The following is a 15230-nucleotide window of genomic DNA, read 5'->3' as shown; positions in this document are numbered from 1 at the left end:
GTTGATGGTATGCCTGGAGTGCATACTTGTAGTACTTAACTACATTTTACGACAATGGCTCATCGCAGTCGGCGTCGTTATATACAAGTCTGTCTAACCTTTTCGTGCCTCGATGCGCTGGGGGTACTTCATCGCTGAGCGAAGATGCATACTTCATAGGAAACAGAGACCTGAATGAAACGCGCGTGCATGATTGGCGTTCAAGACACGGGTGGAATGGGGTTGATGCACTTCTCACGCGCGGCGGTGGATGTGGCAAGTGCTGAAGTGGGGGGGATGCAAGACGGTGCAGTACGAATTTTGAAAATAGACGTTTGTGAGTGAAGTTCAGAATTCGGGTCTATGAGAATCACAAGGCTCGGGCGATGTGTTTCAACATTTGTATGGTGTCTATAACGTATATTTATCCTTGTATATGCTGAGTAAGAAACTGTCACAGGGCTACAAAAGATTATCCGTTTGCTGCGAACATAGACAGCTGCCTTCGCGTGAAGTGAGTTGGACAAGCGTTACTTCAACTTCTGCCACGATCGTTTGTACCAGGCCAGATAGCTGATCGTGCTATCTAGCTTTCCGTCAGTGGGATACGGCGGTGCGGAAGACTGCTTCGCAGCACGCGCAGGAACCACTGCACTATCTTGCACAACAGCTCGCGATGTAGCATCTTTGCGCACAACCTCCATGACCCGACCATGTCCGTTGATCCATAACTCCGGACACATCTCAGTGCCGTTCCCATGCTCCTTGAAGTATCCCTTCAGCGCAAGCAGGACCCGGCGGCGCAGCAAGTCCATCTCAATCGTCACTGCTTGCTGCTTTGATCCTGGGGTATCGAGAGTGAAGGTAACACATCTGTCGTTCCATGTCTGTGAACTAGCAATAACAAACGGCAGGATGGCGATGCGGAGCTCCTCCATAGTCAGCGCGCCGTCGAGCTTGACGGATAGCTTGAAGTGGGGCTGAGAACCATCGAGTCCGGGGCTCCACTGCGAAGTTCGACGCTCTAGCAAGGGGGTATACGTATATGTGATAGAGTGCCGGAGATAGCGCTCCATTCTTGACATGCTTTTGCCGGAAAAGCGCGCACGTCGAGATGTACTGCACACAGCGAGCATGTTGAATCGATAGAGCATGTGCCATGAGAATTCTCGACGAAGCTCACGGTTAACGTACACCGGTTCAGGCCAAAGAACAGAACCCTCAAGATTATCGAGATCAAGAGTCTTGGCTGCCCCATCCTTGATGACCCTTTTCAATACCCCGTGATAGATGTATCTTGGTAGTTTGGAAAGTTTGATGGGAGAGTCGTCTTGGTCCCAATGAAGTCGGTCACCTTCACCCAACGAGAAGCCCTTGGCAGTGTCTATACAGCCATGGCCCCACAGGTCTGGCAATCCTCTAGAGCGCTCGGGAACGGCGATACCGCTGCTGTTCTCTTGCACATGGTCATGTTCAGTTGTCGTCCGGGAAACCATATCCCCACCTGATCCATCATTCTTGATGGCTATACACGCCAGGGTACGCTGAAACTTCGCAACATCAAGGTCGTCCCTGCAGAAGGATTGTAATGCAGTTGACATGGCCTTGAAAGGTGAATAGGGGTAGTGCCTGTTGTAAGTGAACCGACTACGGGCCTGCTTCGATCGCTCAACCGAGACCTTAAGCTGAAGACTGTGTTTCCAGATTATATTGAGCAATGGCAAGACTGCGAAGTAATCACCGTTGGGAATGGGGCTGGGACGGTTACCCTGTACCCACTCGATATGTGATTCATTGTTCTTGCAATGGACCTGGCATATGCTGTCTAGGTCCAGGCAGACTTTTTTCACCAGCATACGTTTGGCGCCTATTTGTTCGAGCCATTTGTCGAGCATACGACTGCCGGGTTGACACTCTTCGTGAATGTAAGGACAAAGACCCAGGTTGCGCTTTACAGCCATGCGGAAGACGTTGTTCGAGTAGAAGACGGATGCAGCTTCATTGGAGATTTGCCGACAGGTCAGGAAGAGCGACAGACCCTCTTGGAAAGCTGGCAGCGTGTCGTTCTGTCGATACGGCATTTCAATCTGCTCTCCTATTCGAGTCAGTCTAGCTACTGCAGAGGTCTCTTGGATGACAGCCGTACCTACGATTGTTCCGGTTCTCCAAGGCAAGGCGTGGTTACGGTCATAGACCCTTCGATGTAAGGTGACGAGATCATCGCCAGCCGGGTTGCGTGTGAGCACGATGTGGTCGACGTGCTCGTAAATCTCGGCGTAGATATGATTGCGAATCTCAGCGGGTAGGTCGAGGAAGGACAAGCAACTCGAATCAGCAGGCTTGGATGTCATTTCGTTGAGTCGCTCATCCATGAAGCTGGCTTGGGGACAAATGTTGGGCGAGCGGGAAAGTGTGAGCGCTCAAGTAGAAAGCACGACGGAAGCGCACTCTTGCATTAGAGATGACGTAACCCCACACTATCGATACCAAACATCTCAGGAGACTTGAGATTCGGTGACTGTGCAGTGTATAGTGCCGAGTACACAGAAGTGGTAGCGCCTGGGTGTCGACCTACCTACGCTACTCACGTGAAATGCCAAGAAAACGCACGAGAGAAAGAGTACAAAAGAAGCAAGAGTCACCACCTGGGCAGCGTTTAAAAGTGTGAAATGCCACCTGCATAGGGGCGAGTGTGTACGTGGTGATCGGGACTGGAGAAGTACGCTCTCCGTGCAGGCCAACGATAGTGACACTTAAGTCGTTCGTTTCCCAACACATGATGAACGTCTACCAAGGATTTACTTACCAAGTTCTCACCGTGCCAATCTAACTCCGGTTCGCCTGGTCCAACTCTCTAATTCGTCTACAGCAATGAATGAACTGAGAGTGCCATGAGAGCGCGTCTTTCACACGCGCGACCGGTAGCCCCAGTAAATCCCCAACGCATTAAGTGACATTCCTGATAATCCTACACAGTCATCGCCCATCATATACCGTGATTCCACAAAACCGTCGTAGTTGTGTTCCCAAAGCTCCCGCGCATCTCCACCCCAGCAGCACAACGTCACCAGCACGTCCCGACCCGCGCCCCAAGCTTCCAAAAGTTCCAAAGCTCGCGCGACATCATCGCCGCCGCCAGCCAAAAGCCACGACCGCAGCCGCAATATCACAACCACCAATTGCGCCGTCGCTCACCAATTCACGCCTACGAATACCACGATAACGACGCACACATACATTCAAGATGTCTTTCTTCGGCATGGGCGGCCGCCCCCAAATCTCCAGCGAGCAGAAAATCGCCCAAGCGGAAGCTGAAATCGACATGGTTAGCGACATGTACAGTCGGTACGAACTGCTCTCTTTTACACCATTCCTCCGAACCTAGAACCCTTGATTGCGTATTCTTGTCCTCCACACATTCTAATCATGTACACAGACTCCTCAAATCCTGCAGCTCCAAATGCATCGACTCGACCTACCGCGAAGCCGACCTCAACAAGGGCGAGTCCGTCTGCCTCGACCGCTGCGTCGCCAAGTTCTTCGAGGTCAACGTAAAAGTGAGCGAGAAGATGCAGGGCGAGGCGCAAGGCCGTGGAGGTGGCGGAGGAATGTTCGGAGGAGCGTAAAATACACACACACATATCCAAATCAAACACACAACAAACTGATCGAAATCGTCATGTCATTTCATATCGTGACTCGCGTCTTTCTCGTCTACATGTCTATAATACAGTAACTTTTGAAGCCGCACACGACGCACTCTGCGCGCGCGGCGGAATCCCGATATCCCATGCGGGAGGCAGACAAACACCCAACGCCAAACCCACACAAACCAAAACAAGACGTGAGGCTAGACCAGATCCCCCAGACGGTCCATGAGGCCCCTCATCACCGGGTCCTCGAACTCGCCCTGCAACAGGGTCTCCAGCCTAGCCTTCACGTGACCCAGCCGCTCACTCCCCGCCAGGACCTCCAGCTGCGCCTGGAAGGCCATCTGCCTCATCTCCTCGTTCTCCCTTCCGATCTCGACCATGTCGAGCAGCGCGCCCGCGATGCTGGCGAGGCGGTGGGCTTGGGCGCCCGTGGTCGTGGCGGCGGCGATGCTGGCGACGATGTGGTTGACGGTCGCCGCCGTCTGCACCGTGTAGTGAGCCAGCGGCTCGGGCGTCAGTGCGAGCGCCGTCAGCGTCAGCGCGGACTGGCGGCGGGTCAGTTGCTCGAGGTTTCGAAGCTCGTCTGCGGGCACGGCGGGAATGTGCACGCGCGAGAAGTTGCGGGAGAGGCGGCGGGCGAGCGTGCGGGTGGTGGTGGTGAGGGAGCGTTTTGGCTCCGAGGAGCTCTCTTCGTCCTTGCTGAAGAGGCTGCGCAGGCTCTGCTTGGCCTTGAGCTTGAGGTCGCTGATGCTCTTGCGCTCCGAGACTCTGCCGGCGAAGCTGGTCGTTGCTGTCATGAAGCCTACGCCACGGGCTCTCTTCTTCTTCTCTTGCGGTGCCGTCTCGTTCAGTGCGGCCCAGAAGTCGATCTGCTCGCCGTCTGAATCGGGATCGGCTGCGTTCTCTGTCGGCGCGGCTGGTGTGATCTCATCCACGATAGGAGCGGTCTCGTTGGCGATGGGGGCGATCCCATCAGTGACCGGAGTGATCTCGTTAGCGATAGGAGCGACATCGCCACCAGTCTGTGCTGGGCGTGCCGGGCGTCTCGTCGGTGTCGAGAAGTTTCGAACACCTTGACGCTGCATAGAGCGTATGGGGCTTATGACAACGGGGGTGGTGACGGCCTCGCGCGTGGTGGTGGTGGGGGGAGGAAGGTCCATAGACGAGCTGAGGGCGAGACCGATGGATGACTTTGTCTGCTGCGCGAGCGTTCCTAGCGACGTTCTGAATGACGACCTTGATGTAGCTGGCTTTGGTAAGTCTTTGGGCAGTTGACTTGAGTCTCCGAACAGGACGTCTGGGGCATCGCGGTGGATGCGCAGTGTCGGCTCGTGGGGCATCTGCTTCTCCCAGTACTCAGAGGAAGACCTCCATGTGAAGCCCCCGTGAGGAGAGCCAGAAGACTCGCCATCCTGGGTGCTGTGCTCAGCCGATGCGGTGGACGACTCAACCTGCTTGGGATCGTGGCTGGTCTGATGCAGGATGCTCTGCTCAACGGAAGCGGCGGACGAGACAGCTTGCTCGAGCTCATGGCTGTTGGGACGCTCCGGACTGTGTTGCACAAGGATGTTAGCATTGTCCACTGATGCTGCTCCGTCAGACATTTGGCGCTGCTGCTGCTCCTGTTCGTGGCCTTTTTGGTGAGTAGTGAGTCTGTTTTCCCGCAGCCTTGGGGATCTTCGAGTCTGGTGTGGGCGACATGACGCCCCGTGATGCTGGAGTGTATGCAGCTGGACGGGGTGAGCCCGTCGTGGCTGCGTGCGAGGCAGGACGCCGCTCCATGCCAGGACGTCGTGAGGATGGCGGGTTTGGCAGCCTGGGAATTCTTGAAGGCCTCGTCGCCTTCTCGTCTGCTGTTGGGGAATGCATTGTTGGAGGTGCGTAGGCGTCTGCGCGGGAGTGGGTGTCTGTGGCAGAAAGGAAGGTGGAGGATGGTGGTGAGGTAGTTGGAGGCGCGAAGTAAAATCCTTCCATGCGACTTTGTTATTGTTTTGTATTGTTGCTCGCGTGACGCGTGCACGAGAAAGGTGAGAGTGGAGGAGAGAACAACAAACGGAGATATTTAGAAGCAACACAAGAGCGGAGATACACAATGGTATGACGGTAGGTCAATAGACATTCAACGGCAGGCATACTGGATAGAGAAAGGGGCACAGGGATAATAAAGATGTGGGAGTTCGAGAGTCAGAAGAGTCCTTACCCTTGGCTGGATGGACCGATGTCCACATGCCCTCGCAGACAGGCAGCAATTGTGATGGTGCATAGTTTGCCAGAGACATTGTGGAAAGCATCTCTGAGCGTGTTTCCACATGGCGTCAAGCCTTCATCTCGCGACTTGTCACTGAGCTTAAAGCAGTCACTGTGTATGACTGGTTGGGTCCAGTGCAACGACTGGGATGACCGGACCCATCAGTCTCTTCCTCACCATCGGCTCCATAGCTCAATATTGAGCTGAGAAGGCCGTCGAACAAGCGCAACAGAAGCTAAAGCATCTCTGCGTGAATGCATGGGACATATGGGTGGTGACTGCATGGGCTGGAAGAAGATGTGAGCACCCTCGGCGAGAAACAGAACGGAAACTTGTTATCACCAAAGTGAGGAGAACCAGAGAATGAGAAAGAACATGTTAGAAGTTTGCAAGTGCGGGGAGCAAAGAAGAGAGTGAAGTACAAACGGAGCCGTGACGTGACGTTGGTAAAGGAGCCGCACAGACCATGTGAGAGGACACCTCGACGCGTCCAACGTAGGCGGCCATTTGCACGAACAACGCCCAACTCGCGTGCACCTTCTTTTGACAACATGGCGAAGACGTACAAACAACTCAAGGAGGCCTGGGTGTCGGGTCACACCGGCAGCTCCGTCGCTGACGTCAATAGCGTCTCGCTCGCAATGCCTGTACCGTACACACACCCGCGACTCGAGAGATGCGCATATGCTGACTACCGTGGCAGTTGAGCATACTACTGTGGTCTGTCGTTCAGTCACGCATGCGATTGTTCACGCCATATACGGTTCCCGCCTTTCTCGTGGACTTTCTGCTGAATTGCGGAGTTACGCTGTTCGCTACGACCATTTACTCGTCCACGCCATGGGTCTTGAACCTACTACTGCTGCTCCCTGCAGTTATACTAGTCGTCCTTGAGAAGCCAGTACAAGCGAAGAAAGAGGCAAGGCCACAGAAGAAGGACGACAATGCGAAGGACTCCAAGCCCGACCCGCTTCCTGTGAAGCCATTCATCACGAACTACCGCGGCGCAATGATGGTCATAACCTGTGTCGCAATCCTGGCAGTCGACTTTCGCGTCTTCCCCCGGCGCTTTGCAAAGGTGGAAAACTGGGGAACATCGCTCATGGACATGGGCGTGGGCTCCTTCGTCTTCACAGCCGGCGTTGTGTCCGTCCGATCCTCGCTGAAAGAAGGCACAGGCAGACGCCCACCACTATCCCAGCGTCTCCTCACATCAATCCGCCACTCGATCCCGCTCCTCGTTCTCGGGACCATCCGCCTCATCTCCGTCAAGGGTCTGGACTACGCAGAGCACGTCACCGAGTACGGCATCCACTGGAACTTCTTCTTCACACTCGGCTTCCTCCCGCCCTTCGTCGCCCTCTTCCAGACCTTCTTCGACCTCGTGCCCTCCTACGCAATCCTATCCTGCACCCTTGCCGCTCTCTACGAAATCGCCCTCGACTGGACCTCCCTAGGCTCCTACATCGTGATTGCCCCGCGCACAAACCTACTCTCCAAGAACCGCGAAGGCATATTCTCGTTCATCGGCTACCTGGCGATATTCCTCGCCGGCCAATCCCTCGGCTCAATCGCCCTCCCGCGGCAACAAGCACTCCCCAAGAACTCCTCCCTTGGCGTGAAACTCCGGAAGACTATATTAGGCCAACTCGCCATCGCGTCTCTGCTCTGGACTGCCCTCTTCTACTTCTCAACATCTGTACTACGGCCTCCGTCTCTCCGTGTCCCGACGCATCGCCAATCTCCCATACTTCCTGTGGGTCAGCGCGTTCAACAGCTACCAAATCACTATCTGCTGCGGCATCGAGACCCTCTTATTTCCGAACTTGTACAAAGCGCCTACCAAGTCGGAAGAAAAAGCGCGCACCAGGGAGGCGACGAGTAGCGTCTTGTACGCGTTCAATCGAAACGGATTAGCGGTGTTTTTGGTCGCGAATTTACTGACGGGGTTGGTAAACATGACGATGCCGACGCTGCACATGGGCGTGTTGGAGAGTATGGGTGTGCTTGTCGCGTACACGGTTGCTGTGGCGGGCGTTGCTGTGGGGTTGGATTGGTGGGATGTTTCGGTTAAGCTGTAGATGTATGCGGAAATGTGATGTTGTGTTTCATGGAGTTTTTTCAATGCTTTGTGGTGTGCGTGTGTGTGAGTGATGGTTGGAAATATGTACGCAGGCATGTGGTGCGTATCTTCGTGTCTGCTTACGCTGACTTGTGGAGGGCGCTGCATGAAGCTTGTGAAAAACTAACGAGAGACCATGTTTCATTCTATCGCGATCGTTGTCTTCTCGGCTTTGCTCCAGTCTATGCTACTTATGCCTTTTGGCCTTGGGTACGCTCTGAGCAGCCCGATCCGTTGGTAGATTGGGATATTGTCTTCTGTTTGGCGATGCACACCGGATCCAGGCACGCATTTCCCGTACCTCCACAAAACGAGAGAGATAGCCCAAGGGTGTGAACGTGTGGTTCCTGTCATTCTAACGATTGTGATGTCATACCATGCTTCTTCGTCCCAATTGGCAGATCGCAATTCGAAATCTGCTTTGAAGATACAGTCTTTGGGGTTGAGTGACGATGAGATGCAAAAGCGCCCCAAAGAATCGGGGGTAAGATGAATTGACCTCTGCATAGAGTCGGATCCAGATTCCCTAATAAAATCCCTCTCTCTCGAGTTTCAACCGCGCAGGAATTGTTTGGGCTGTCAGAATTATGTATGCGGGCGTATGTCTTCCACGGGGATCGTCTGGAGCCCTCAACAACTTGGCTTGAGCACAAAGATTACGTTTTTCTCCCCCGTAATAATAATTAGCTGTAGCATTTATGGATCCCCATGACCAGGTCGGTACCGGGAAAAGCTGGGGCGGTCTTTGGACTACTGCTCCGGGCCCGAAGTAGGATTCCCAGGTCATGTCAGATACCAAGCAATGTTTCCAGAGACCAAATGAATATGAGTCATCGAAATCTGTTCCGATGTGCCCCAAATCTTTGAGCTGCATATAAATCTGTTCCGCGCAACCTCGTATAGCAGGAAGTCGATCTGTCTGCTTCGTCAATTCAAGTCCGGAGTATTCCTTCACTATGTCTCGCCATCTTTTCGCTATTGCATTTTTTTGTGCCGTCGAATCCAGACCTCCAGGAGCTAAAGCTTCGGCATGCCAAATTTTTGGAGTGTTATCAGGTGGGCGAGCTCGTGGTTCTCCATGCTTACACTGACAATCAGATACTACTTGGCACTCCCACGAGATCTCACTGTCCATGAAATGTATGACTCGCGGCGACAACAAACGCTCTTGATAGACCCAACCTCTTCTTAAAATCTGACTGTACTCGTCAACACCGTTAAATGGGCCAAACGCTGAGACATGCTTTAACATTGCTCGAGCATACACAGGTGGTGAAATTGTCTCGCTGACAACAATTTCCGGATGCCTGGCGCAGGCAAGTGAGGTAGTACCATCGCAATGCCTCGCAAGCGTGAATAGTGCGCTACTGTAAACCTTCGCCATCATTTCTGACTCGCTTGCCCAGTCATTCTTGTCGTCTTGTATAATGCACAGGCTATCAATCCATAAGTATCGTACGCCTAGACGACGCAGGATGTGGACAGTATCTTGGTAGGCTAGGTCCAGTTGTCGAAATTCAATACCCGACTTGTGCTGTTCGTGCGTGGCTATCTCTGTAATGATATTCTTTCCGGACGTGTTCCATCGGTGACTGAGACATGCATATCTTCTGTCGCCAATGATTTCGATTGCGTCTACCAAGTAGACAGGCGCTCGGTTGTCAACACTCAGATGCCCATCGTCAATCAAGCCTACGTCCAGGACTCGTGAAGGCATGTAGGTTTGCTGAGTGACGGGAATGTGACATGAGAGATGTGTGTCTAAGCACTCCACCAAGCATTCTCGGACGAATTCGAGGCTATCATGAGAGGTTGGGTCCTCGTGATGTGTGCTGCGCAAGAAAGCTGGCCAGATTGGATCTCGAGCACCTGGCATTCTTCGTTAGCTCTTACTGTGGAGCACGAATAATCCTCACCCATTTTAAAGTAAATCTGAAGCTCGCCTAATTCTTGCACCCAGAATATGCCAGGCTTGTAATACGGGACGATGCCAGCCGTTGTCGATGCGTCTGGGTAGCATTTCAAGACTGCCTGAAGCAGAATCTTGCAGCCATCTGTTTGACACAGCGAAGCTGATTGTTGTAGAATTTCGATTGTGATTTTTGGCCATCCAACAGTCCATGGATTCCATTTCTCTCCCTTGACCATATCGAGGTGTGCACAAATGCTGCACATGGCTGAAGTCATGGCTGAAGTCATGGAGCATCAGAAACCCCGTTACATATCGAGAAGTGATGTGGAGTTATGCAGAGAATGAAGTGGATGAAAAGTTGTGGAAGGCTGTGGTGGATGTAAGACAGACGTTGAGCAAGCAGGCTGAAAAGCTAGGTAAGCAGGCGTGGGAGGTCACGGTGAGCGACTCCCCTCTCACGGTACAGACACAGTCCCCGTCGCTCCAGTCGCTGGCAATAAAACTTGAGGGTGGATGGAAGAGGTCGAGCTTAAGGTCCATCATCGATGTTGACAAGTGCTTTCTTTCAGTCATCCCGTGGAGACCCTATCGACGTCACGTGACGGCGCGACTTGCCCCACACGTGCGGCCGATCCCGCATCGCGTCACGGCAGGTACGACCCCCGACCATCCAGGCACTGACATCGCAATCGCCAACACACACTTCACTTGCCGTATCACACGATCTTACAGCTTGAGACCCACACCAATGCCCCAGTGCCAGCGAACATGTCGACCCCGCAAGCGAAACGCCGCCGGCTGAACGAAGCTGCGAGGACGCTCCACAAACCGTTCAAATCACCGTTTCGCACGCCATTGAAACCCGATATTGGCTCTGACACGCCATCTTCAGACCCTCCTGAGCTCACTACCTATGAAAGTATACAATTGCAGGCGACTCCACTGCGGTCGACGGCAAGCAACGAGCACATGATTGCACTAGCGAAACAGACAGCAGCGACACCGGGACCCTCCCAGCCACGCGTATCGAAGTCACTTCCTTCACGCTCAAGCCTTTCCACGCCATCGCGGACGGTATCTAAAAAGGCAGTGACCAACCCCACCCTTACGCGCGAGATTATGCAGCTTCGCAACGAGATGCAGATCCTCTTCCAAGCTCACACACTCGCTACCTCCACAAAAGACGACGATCTGGTTGTTCTGATAGACAAATGGCGCACAGCCAGCCGAACGGTAGCGGAAGAGTTGTTCGCCACCACGCGCGACAAGGTCAACAGAATGGGCGGCGTTGGAGCGTGGAACGCGCGAGAGAAAGAAGGGAAGGAGCGCCAACAGCAGTGGGACAAGGAAGAAAGAGAGGCCGAGAGGGAGAATATGGAAGAGGCGAGGGAGAACGGAGAGATTGGGGACGAGGCCTATGACAAATACGCGGAGATGGCCGAGGATAACGGTGGTGATGACAAGGAGGAAGAGACGTTCAAGGCTGCCGACGATGACGTGAGGAGCATTCGCTGGTTTGAAGCCTAGCACACACTAACATACTACAGTCTTTCACCATGGACATGATGCTCAAGACGTTGAACATCGATCTCGAGCTCATCGGATACAACAAGGAGGCGCAGCGATGGGAAGGATGAATGTCTCGTCGAACGTGTTCTGGTTCACACGTACCCTGGCTTCTCTCCGGCCGACTACAGAGCAGACGCTATGACCCCATTCGCAATAAACAGCATGAGTACCACGATCTACGAAGTGCATACGAACTCTACGCATAACGGTCACACATGGCATAATGATATGTAGGTCTCGTTTCTTTTCACGTCGATGGGTTCTGCTCATGGCTAACACGCACAGGAGATGCCCAAACACACTCTTACGAATATTATAACCACGCAATAATGACCCGGCTCTGTTGTACTATTACACCTTTGCCTTCTGCTGTGACGTCATGATTAGACACACCTAGGTAGCATATTAAAAAGCTACAAATGCATTTATTGCATCCATTCCCCAAACTCTACAGATCCCAACCCCCTTCCCACCAAAATGTCTCTCAAAGGCCGAAACATCCTAATAACAGGCGCCTCAATGGGCATCGGCGCCGCCATCGCCCGCCGCCTCGCTGCCGAGCAAGCAACACTAATCCTCTTCGCCCGCTCCTCCGACAAACTCACCACCCTAGCAAAAGACCTCCAAGACGCCCATCCCGACCTGAAAGTATTCACCACATCCGTCGACGTCCAAGACCACGCCGCTCTCTCCACCGCCATCTCCAACATCGTCTCCCAAGTCTCCCACATCGACGTACTAATCAACAACGCCGGCCTCGCTCTCGGCGCCCCGTCCCCTTTCCCAGACCTCAAGATTCAGGACATCATCACCATGACCAGCACGAATATTAACGGGTACATGTTCGCGACGTACGCCGTGCTGAACGAGGGGAAGATGAAGGAAAGAGGCCAGGGTACGATCTTGAATGTCACAAGTACGACCGGTCTAGAGGTCCCGCCGTTTCCGGGCGAGGCGGTGTATCATGCGAGTAAAGCGTGTCAGGAGGCGTTTACGAATGTGCTCAGGACGGAGTTGGTGGGGAGCGATATCAAGGTGTTGGCGTTGAGGCCGGGGGTTGTAGCGACCAACTTCCACGAGCAAAGGTAAAGATTCCTGTCTTTCACATGCATAATGAGGAGCGAGATCGCTAATGCTTCTGACAGAGTTTCGTACGATAAATCCTCATACAACGAATTCATGGCGGGCTTCGAGCCGCTGATTGCAGACGATGTGGCAGATGCAGCGGCGTTCATGCTGGCGCAGAAGGATCGGGTTAGTATCAAGGCGCTGGATGTGGTACCCACTGCGCAGAGGAGTTTGCAAGTTTTTGATCGCAAATGGAATTCGAGGGGGGAGGGGAGGAGGGATGAGACGATGGGTTAAAAACCAGAAGGCCAAAATGTGATGTCTCTGTCGAGGCTAGAAGCCGAACCCATTAAAGTCCAAATCCAGAGTCCCCGTATCAAAGTTCAAAAACGAAGACGTGCCGAAATTAAACGCATCCTCGAAGTTCTCGCCAAAGAGGACATCGCCATTCGCTGTCGGCGCCATAGGTTGCGGCGCAGGCGAAGCAGCAATATCATGCGCCGCCATCACTGTCCTCCCCATCGTCTTCTTGACCAACATCTTCTCCAGCCCCTCGGCCATAAGATGCACAAGATGCCACTTGCCCACGGGAGTCTCACGAAACTGCCTGACCGCCCTGGTCGTTAGGTCATAAACAACCGCGTCCTCAATATACACCCCCGAATACTGCGCAGCTATCTTCAGCAAAAACACGCACGCGAAGGCAATCATTGAGTGGATGTAGTGCGGTATACCGACGAGCCCGTCGCGGATGTCGTCGTCGGTCAGCACGGTTTCGATGATGGCAGTTGCGGCAGTTACGGATGCGGTGGCGCTGGTGCGGAAGTATGTGGGGACGGGAGCGCCCTTCAGACCGCGGAAGACGTGTGAGTGAAGATGCAGTTTTGCGAGGTGGTGGTGCAGGATGACGCCTTTTGTGGGGAATTCGCCGATGCTTTCATGGAGTTCTGGGAGTCATTAGCATTCCCAAACAGGATTGATGAGATAGGATGACTTACTCAGAAGTTCAGAAGACCACAATCCCACCCATTTATCAATCTGATGGCTGAACTTTTCGAACTGCGGGGCGAAGGCGATGGGGATGGGTTCGCCTGCGTCTGGACCGAAGAGTTCTCGCGCGTTTCCCATGATGACGAGGAGAGCCATTTGACTGACGAGTCTCTTATCACTCTCGGTGCACATAGGGCTTCGGAGTATTTCCTCCCAGCCATTCACACTAACATCGTCGCGGACAATCGACGGGCGGCCGTAGAGGATGGAAAGATGGCGATCGCAAATGTACAACACGTACCATATGCGCACGTTGTTCATGGCTTCTTGATCGCTGCTGGTCAAGACTTGCTGATAACTGCTGCTCAGATTGACTTCCATGGCTCGGCGGATCGCGTAGCCGCTTAACATCCAACTGAGATCGTGCAGCCAGTATGATGCAACGCACATGGCGCGCATGCAGTCTTGATCCATACGTCGATCGAACATGGAGGCTGACATGAGGCGACGGAATTCGCGGCCGCAGGTTGCGTAGAGATGGTTGCTGTTAGGATCGTGCAGTGCGGCGACAGTGCATATACATGCTGTCAAGACAGACGAGCCACGCCGTAAACTGTCAAGGTCGCGGTAGGGTCCGGCGCCGATACGGTACATGAAGTGGTCGATGCGGTTGATGAAGAGGCCAACGAGACGGTCGGCGTCCTCGAGACTGATGAGTCCTCTGGAGATGAAATCGTTCACGTGGTTAGAGGTATTTCGGTCGATCGATGCCTTGCGCTCGTCGGGCGAGTCATCTGAGCGAAGGGTTCTGAGGCGAGTGATTTGGTAGAGGGAGTCGATGGGTGCATGTGGCAGTCCTTCTTCCTTCGGCGAGAGGTGCGGAGAATTATCGTAAGATGGCGGCTCGTCGTCCCGGTCCACAACTTCATATGAGTTTGCTTCTTCTGGCGGGATGGAATTGTTGGTTTGTAGGGGCGGTAGAGGCGGTAGTAATAACTTTGTAAGAGCCTCTTGAAGTGACGAGTGGATTTGGGCGAGATCACCAATGACAGTGTCTTTCCATCTACCATTATTAGTAGCTTGTTCAACTTCCTGGCTCAAGTAGGTGCTAAAGATTGGATTGATGATAGAACTTACTGTGAGCGCTCTTCAATCAGAGTCTGCAGACTCTTGTTCAATACACAAGATAAATTGCGCTCAGTGCACCTCTTGCACGGCGGTCCGCTATCTTCCATTATACATTTGATCTAGTCGTCCGTAAGCATATGAACTGCTGCGTGCGTTAGCACCCGATCGGACCTTTTGCTTTCGGCATGACGCGCATGCTTTAACTTTGCGCGACACCACAGGAACTGAGGAATCATTGTTGCCATTCGATAGTCGCGATCGCGAAGCTGGTGACACTGAGTTTGTACTGCCGTCGATTTGTGACCAGGTTCGCTTTGGAGGCATGATGGATAGTCATTGGCAGAGGCCTAATCTTAAGGGGCACAGTCGTTGATATGGATTTCATTGATAAATTCGTTGTACATGCTTCTGGGCTGCAGCTACTCGATTCGTTGAGTCAAAGCTGAAGATGTTCGCGACGGCCCATTGATATGAGTCCGGAATGCCGAAGCCTGTGATTGGTCAGCACCTGGGCCCTCGATTCTTGCATCTCGATGCGAGCTTCCTCCATCTTTCAACATT

At 53.3% G+C, this 15230-nt stretch overlaps 8 protein-coding genes across 8 annotated transcripts; 4 read left to right on the top strand and 4 right to left on the bottom strand.

The window, feature by feature from the left end:
- Nucleotides 1-509: 509 nt before the first annotated feature.
- Nucleotides 510-2351, bottom strand: SNOG_14166 (hypothetical protein; the record flags this gene model as incomplete). The annotated part of the gene is made up of 2 exons (XM_001804311.1): nt 510-986; nt 1107-2351. 2 exons carry the CDS (start codon nt 2349-2351, stop codon nt 510-512), a joined length of 1722 nt encoding a protein of 573 aa, XP_001804363.1.
- A 783-nt stretch (nt 2352-3134) lies between these two features.
- SNOG_14165 (hypothetical protein) lies at nt 3135-3659 on the top strand. Its single transcript, XM_001804310.1, has 2 exons — nt 3135-3324; nt 3416-3659. The coding sequence occupies exons 1-2, from the start codon at nt 3239-3241 to the stop codon at nt 3603-3605; spliced, it is 276 nt and encodes a 91-aa protein (XP_001804362.1). The 5' UTR covers nt 3135-3238; the 3' UTR covers nt 3606-3659.
- Nucleotides 3660-3829: 170 nt separating this feature from the next.
- On the bottom strand, nt 3830-5911 carry SNOG_14164 (hypothetical protein; the record flags this gene model as incomplete). The annotated part of the gene is made up of 2 exons (XM_001804309.1): nt 3830-5265; nt 5833-5911. The coding sequence occupies 2 exons, from the start codon at nt 5909-5911 to the stop codon at nt 3830-3832; spliced, it is 1515 nt and encodes a 504-aa protein (XP_001804361.1).
- A 520-nt stretch (nt 5912-6431) lies between these two features.
- SNOG_14163 (hypothetical protein) lies at nt 6432-7961 on the top strand (the record flags this gene model as incomplete). Its single annotated transcript, XM_001804308.1, has 3 exons — nt 6432-6527; nt 6584-7498; nt 7524-7961. 3 exons carry the CDS (start codon nt 6432-6434, stop codon nt 7959-7961), a joined length of 1449 nt encoding a protein of 482 aa, XP_001804360.1.
- A 1802-nt stretch (nt 7962-9763) lies between these two features.
- Nucleotides 9764-10189, bottom strand: SNOG_14162 (hypothetical protein; the record flags this gene model as incomplete). Its single annotated transcript, XM_001804307.1, has 2 exons — nt 9764-9871; nt 9896-10189. The coding sequence occupies 2 exons, from the start codon at nt 10187-10189 to the stop codon at nt 9764-9766; spliced, it is 402 nt and encodes a 133-aa protein (XP_001804359.1).
- Nucleotides 10190-11033: 844 nt separating this feature from the next.
- SNOG_14161 (hypothetical protein) lies at nt 11034-11551 on the top strand (the record flags this gene model as incomplete). Its single annotated transcript, XM_001804306.1, has 2 exons — nt 11034-11411; nt 11462-11551. 2 exons carry the CDS (start codon nt 11034-11036, stop codon nt 11549-11551), a joined length of 468 nt encoding a protein of 155 aa, XP_001804358.1.
- A 409-nt stretch (nt 11552-11960) lies between these two features.
- Nucleotides 11961-12572, top strand: SNOG_14160 (hypothetical protein; the record flags this gene model as incomplete). The annotated part of the gene is made up of 1 exon (XM_001804305.1): nt 11961-12572. The coding sequence occupies one exon, from the start codon at nt 11961-11963 to the stop codon at nt 12570-12572; it is 612 nt and encodes a 203-aa protein (XP_001804357.1).
- Nucleotides 12573-12884: 312 nt separating this feature from the next.
- On the bottom strand, nt 12885-14776 carry SNOG_14159 (hypothetical protein; the record flags this gene model as incomplete). Its single annotated transcript, XM_001804304.1, has 3 exons — nt 12885-13498; nt 13550-14604; nt 14679-14776. 3 exons carry the CDS (start codon nt 14774-14776, stop codon nt 12885-12887), a joined length of 1767 nt encoding a protein of 588 aa, XP_001804356.1.
- Between the last annotated feature and the right edge of the window lie 454 nt (nt 14777-15230).

This window comes from Parastagonospora nodorum (assembly GCF_000146915.1).
Source record: "Parastagonospora nodorum SN15 chromosome Unknown scaffold_30, whole genome shotgun sequence".
NCBI lineage: Eukaryota > Fungi > Ascomycota > Dothideomycetes > Pleosporales > Phaeosphaeriaceae > Parastagonospora > Parastagonospora nodorum.
The sequence above is the reverse complement of the archived record's forward strand: the minus strand, read 5'-3'. Positions and strand labels throughout refer to the sequence as shown.